This window comes from Staurois parvus, unplaced genomic scaffold (genome assembly GCF_062004578.1).
Source record: "Staurois parvus isolate SC_StPar_1 unplaced genomic scaffold, SC_StPar_1.0 ptg000449l, whole genome shotgun sequence".
In the NCBI taxonomy this organism is placed as follows: domain Eukaryota; kingdom Metazoa; phylum Chordata; class Amphibia; order Anura; family Ranidae; genus Staurois; species Staurois parvus.
This window is the reverse complement of record NW_028318245.1, coordinates 2,378,952-2,385,120: the sequence shown is the minus strand read 5'-3', so window position 1 is coordinate 2,385,120 and position 6,169 is coordinate 2,378,952. Positions and strand designations below refer to the sequence as shown.

At 36.7% G+C, this 6,169-nt stretch overlaps 1 protein-coding gene across 1 annotated transcript; it reads left to right on the top strand.

Annotated features, from left to right (window-relative positions):
- The first annotated feature begins 812 nt into the window (after positions 1-812).
- Positions 813-4,504, top strand: LOC149453296 (uncharacterized). Its single transcript, XM_089688233.1, has one exon. The coding sequence runs from the start codon at positions 813-815 to the stop codon at positions 3,522-3,524; it is 2,712 nt and encodes a 903-aa protein (XP_089544359.1). The 3' UTR covers positions 3,525-4,504.
- Positions 4,505-6,169: the final 1,665 nt, after the last annotated feature.

The window sequence follows — 6,169 nt, the reverse complement described above, 5'->3', positions numbered from 1 at the left end:
GAAAAAATGGTTTCAAATATGCTCTCATAATTGTTGATGTTTTCTCAAAATGGGTTGAGATTTTACCTGTACGCACAGACGATGCACTAACAACTGCAAGAATGTTAATTAATCATGTTTTTCCTACTTGGGGGATCCCAATTGACATCAGTTCAGATCGTGGAACTCATTTCACAGGTAAAGTAATGCAGGCAATGTGTAAAATTTTGGGAATCCAGCAAAGATTTCATGTTCCATACCATCCGCAATCTGCAGGTATTGTGGAAAGAATGAACAGGACTATCAAATCCAGAATTGCTAAAATGTTGTTAGACAAAGGACATACATGGGTAGATGCCGTGCCTTTTGTTCTGATGAGTATCAGAAGTACAACATCTTCATCTACACAATACAGTCCATTTGAACTGATGACAGGTAGAAAAATGCGGCTTGTTTTTCCACATGAACCGTGTTTTTTGTCAACTCTGCAGAAAGAAGCAATTGAGAAAACCAAATGGTTACAGATGTTGCAAGACAATCTAAATGCCATTTTGCCACATGCAGCTACTCACATGCAGAAAATGATCCCTCCACACTCCTCAAAATTTGAGAAAGGTGGACAAGTCATGATTAAAACATTTAGAAAAAGTGGGCCGTGGCAAAGTAATTGGGAAGGTCCTTTTGAAATTTTGGACACACGTGGTGTAATGATACAAGTCCAAAGACCTCTCAATTCTGTTAAAAATGCACGGAGACAACAAAAAATATGGGTTCACACTGATCAATGCAAGCTGTTTATGCCAAGATAATGATACTGCATTTCTTTTGCAGAAATGACATCTGATAATCAAATATGGAGGAACATCAAACTCCAAAAAGAAATACTGACGACAACATCAGAAAATTGGAAAGAAAGAAAGAACATTAAAAGGAGAAAATTCGTCATCACAGGACTCCTTTTCTCATTAATGACATTTTTATTCCTAAAAACTTATATGACTTTTTCCAGCCCAGCAGAGAAGAACAAGTCTGAGACCCTGCATAAAAGAGAATTGCCTTTATCCAGAAACAAGAGACATTTTCCAAGATACAGTGACAATGACACAGCCGTAGACTTGTATGGACTTGCTTGTATAGGTCATGGAGCTACTTGTTGTATGCAGTTTTATTTTCTTCATGGTAACTCTATTGAAATACAAGCTAGAATAGAATCTAAAACAAAGTTTACAAAAATGCAAGGATCATATGTACATAATAATAAAACTGGTACATATGAATGTAATTTAACTGAGATGGGGTTCTGGTCCATAGTTTTAAAAGGAAATGAGTCTACAATTTGGACTGGCGATGTAACTGGAGATAGAGTAGGTTCTTCTTCTGTAGGAGGATCCAAAACAGATATTTGGTTTTTGACCCAATATTATTTACAGTTTATGGATCCTGAACACTTAAAGATTACAGGAGATGAAGAAGGAGATGTAATTAGAGTATGGGATTTTCAAATAACAAGAGGTTCAGCTCACGTTAAAGTGAGAGTGACTATTTCAATTGTAGACTTGATTATTCCAGATATAAAAGTATCTCCTCAAGCTGTTAAAATTATTGAAGGAAAGGATGATTTAAATTTGATATGTACTACACAAATATATTTACCTCAAAATTCCCTATTAACTTGGAAAAGAAATGGTGAATTTTTGGGCAGTCTTTTCCATAGCTCTACTAATATAATTCGTAAGAGTAATCTTGGAAATGTAGATTGGACTAATAATAACTTTATTTATCAACACAGTAGTCCAAATCTTAATGACAGAGGCATATATGAATGTTGCATATCATTAGAAAATAATCCAATGAAATGTGATACTGCAAATGTTATAATTTCATCTCCTAAGAACATTAAGTGTACTGATGAAAAATGTATTCCTTCTAGTCCATTTCAAATTAATCATTTCCAACCCAGACATCTCTTAAGAGAAGGACATTTTGTGATTATACTTTGGAAATTTAATGTTTCTGAATGGAAAATTTCATCAAAGTATCCTCAATGTCAAGAATACTTAATTAATATGGAATTGGGTATGGATAAATGGTTTGGAACTAATAATAAAAATAACAACAGGAATAAACGAGGTATCATAGAAGGAATTTTAGGTGGAGTTGGTACTATTGGAAGTATTACCAATAGTATGGATATTAATACATTACAGTCTGATCTGGAAACAGCGGGCTTAGTGGGTAGTAAAAGTATTAAAGTTCAAAGAAATGTAAATCAAATATTAGAAAATATGTTAATGAAGACAGCTACGGTTATAGGCCCAGCTGTAGTCCACTTACAAGATGTTACTTTGAATTTAATGGACAGAGAACAACATTCCCACATAGCCAGAACATGTCTAGAAATACAGACAGAGTATTCTACCAATTTTAAAATAATTGCACAAGCATTCCAAAGTGGAATAACTCCTCTAAGTCTTTTGCAAAGTTTACCTAATGAATATGTATTTGCAAAAAATCATACAGATTTATGGGTAAATAAATGGGTAGGATGTAATCAACATGAATGCTTTGGTACCTCAATGATTCCCATTGCTGGGAAAGAACAAATGTTAGTTCCAGTTACAGTCTTAGGATTGCCAGTTAGTAATACTCAGTTGTTATATTATCAATTACAGTTTGTAGATTTTGCTTTGGATACTAATATATCTGAACCAGAACAACTAGATTTATCTTCTTGTTTACATTTTCAATCAAAAGTAATATGTTTGCCTAATCAGGACAAAAGTATTTTTCACTCTTGTTTTCATAATCATTCATTATGTACAGCAAGAATAGAAAAAGTAAAAACTTCATTTGACCTAGTCACTGTTGTAGGAAAGAGGAAAGTCTGTTTTCAAGTCATGACAGACACTGAAACAGTGAAAGCTTTCTTCCTATCCTGCACACATACAGATATCCTGAGTCGAGGCTTGTATTGTATAGAAGGAGATCTTACAGGAATTAGTTTAAATGGAATTAGAGTAAATTTAACTAATATACTTATGAAAAATGTGAGTGTTCTACCTATACAATATAATATATCTCAAGTAGATGAGTTTCCATGGAAGGAATGGGCAGAGATCATACAAAAGGATAAGGGATTATTAATTGCTTTGTCTGAAGAACTTCAGAAAGCAGAAATAATATTTAAGCATGAACAAGGAAATCTACTAGAGATAGAACATGATTGGTCTGAATTTTCAGGTCGTTCATGGTGGTCAAAATTTAAAAATACTGTATCAATGTGGGGAAAAACGTCAGTAACAGCAGCTGCTGGAAATATATTATTACACCCATTAATTATTATATTTATTATTATGATTTTATGTATTTTATCTCAAATATGTATTATGATTAGAATGAAACAATTTTACAAATTGATTAAGAAACAAATGAAAGAAGGTGAAAAAATCCTGTCAGGTATTATTAGAAGGAAGGTTACCTCTGACCTAACTGACCTGGTTATAGAAAATGGTGCATCTGGAACAACTGATTCAGAGCGTGTATAGTTGGGCCATGAATGAAGTATGAATGTATATATAATATTATATGATAAATTATATTTAGGGGGAATATTGTAGAAATTATGTAGCTTAAAACAGACGTCTCATATCTTTCAAAATGACAGCAAAAGTCATTGAGAAGTAATTTTAACTTAGCGTGTGAATGAAGCTTTGGAAAACAGGTGTTAAAGATGAACCATGGTATATTCATGTCTAAGAGGTCAGCAGGTCATAAGCTTAGTTTTAAGAATAGCAATTGGAATGTAAAAAGATATTGATATGTAGTAGAACAAAGAAAGGATATGTCTTTTATAAAGAAAATCATGTCTAATCCATAATATAGTTAGTTGGATAATTATTTCATATAATCAATTTATTAGTTAGGAATAGTGTGTGATAAGTTTAGTATCAATTATTGTTGGTTATATGCATTTATGTGATCATTGTCCTTTCTAAAGATATGTGAAGCCATTATATCAGATGACAGTATCATATATTTCTGTCGTCTAAGAGGTTTTCAAATAACGTCATACTAAGTATACGTTTAGAAGGCTTACATATATGGACACTAAGAGTATAAGTTTAGAAGAAGCACAAATAAGGGTTTTACTTATTTAGCTCACACTGGATTAGGAAATAACTGTTTAGTGGGTTGGTCTGGTAAAACATATATAAGATGTGCCTTAGAGATAGAGAGACACATACACTCACTCACACTCATACATCAAGACATTATACAGCTGACACGCACTGACATATTTGTCTCCTGGTAAGGCCTGCAAAGCCTTGATACACCTGTTGTCTTCCTTGCCAAGACTGAAACACTTGTCATAGAACAGGCAAGAGATTAGACATTTCTCCAAAGCTTATTTCTTTTTCCATAATCTACAACTTTTGTTATATTTTACTCTGTATTTTATTTTATCTTTTGTATTCATTTTTGATGCCAAGTGTGCATTAAATAAAAGTCACACTGTTTTAAGTCAGCCTGGCACTAGAACAATTTGCCTCAAACGCCTAAAGACAGACACTTAAATAATATAAGTGTCACGATATTTAACACTGAGTAACAATTCTGTGTCTGTCCCTGAGTAACAATTCTGTGTCCCTGAGTAACAGTTCTGTGTCCCTGAGTAACAATTCTGTGTCCCTGAGTAACAGTTCTGTGTCCCTGAGTAACAATTCCTTGTCCCTGAGTAACAATTCTGTGTCCCTGAGTAACAATTCTGTGTCCCTCAGTAACAATTCTGTGTCCCTCAGTAACAATTCTGTGTCTGTCCCTGAGTAACAATTCTGTGTCCCTGAGTAACAATTCTGTGTCCCTCAGTAACAATTCTGTGTCCCTCAGTAACAATTCTGTGTCTGTCCCTGAGTAACAATTCTGTGTCCCTGAGTAACAGTTCTGTGTCCCTGAGTAACAATTCTGTGTCCCTGAGTAACAGTTCTGTGTCCCTGAGTAACAGTTCTGTGTTCCTGAGTAACAATTCTGTGTCCCTCAGTAACAATTCTGTGTCCCTCAGTAACAATTCTGTGTCCCTCAGTAACAATTCTGTGTCTCTCCCTGAGTAACAATTCTGTGTCCCTGAGTAACAGTTCTGTGTCCCTGAGTAACAATTCTGTGTCCCTGAGTAACAATTCTGTGTCCCTAAGTAACGATTCTGTGGCCCTAAAGTCTCTTTGGCCCTAACTCTGTCCCTAATACAGAGAGGTCTGTCTCTCTTGAATGACCGGAGGCTAATGGAGAATTCTAAGATGGCCGCAATTTATAGCTCGACCATTACACAGTGCTGGCTGGCTGGCTGCTGATTGGCTAATGCGATCACATGTCATGAATGAATGCATTATGGGTCAGCGCGCCTTGTCTGCGCGTCTTCCCAGAGATCCCCGCTCCGTCACCACCATTTTTGGAAAATTTCGATTCGATTTCGATTTTCGAATTTTTCCTAATCTTCGAAACGAATTCCACTTCGCCAAGTTCGATTCGCTCATCTCTAGCTGCATTTCCTCCACAGGAACCAATCACAGGGCAGGATCACAGTCACCAGGCAGATTCTACTCTCCACAGAGAATCACGTCAGAAATTTCCACTGCCATTGGCTGCACTTCCTCCACACCAACCAATCACAGGGCAGGATCACAGTCACTGGGCAGAATCTGCTCTCCACAGAAACTCTCCTTATATCTGTGCACTGTGATTGGCTGCACTCTCTTCAGAGAAAGAAATCACAGGGCGGGATCAGCAGAGACTCACCTCAGACCTCACCAATCACACACTATTATTATATATTTATATAACTCTGACATATACCGCAGCGCTGTACAGAGATCACTGAGCCAGTTCCATCAGTCTCTGTACAGAGGAGCTTGTGCTCTAATGTCCCCTCCCCCCCAGTCACATCAGTCTCTGTACCAGAGGAGCTTACGCTCTAATGTCCCCTCCCCCGCAGTCACATCAGTCTCCGTACCAGAGGAGCTTACACTCTAATGTCCCCTCCCCCGCAGTCCTGTCAGTCTCTGTACCAGAGGAGCTTACACTCTAATGTCCCCTCCCCCACAGTCCCATCAGTCTCTGTACAAGAGGAGCTGACGCTCTGATGTCCCCTCCCCCACAGTCACGTCAGTCTCTGTACCAGAAGAGCTTACGCTCCAAT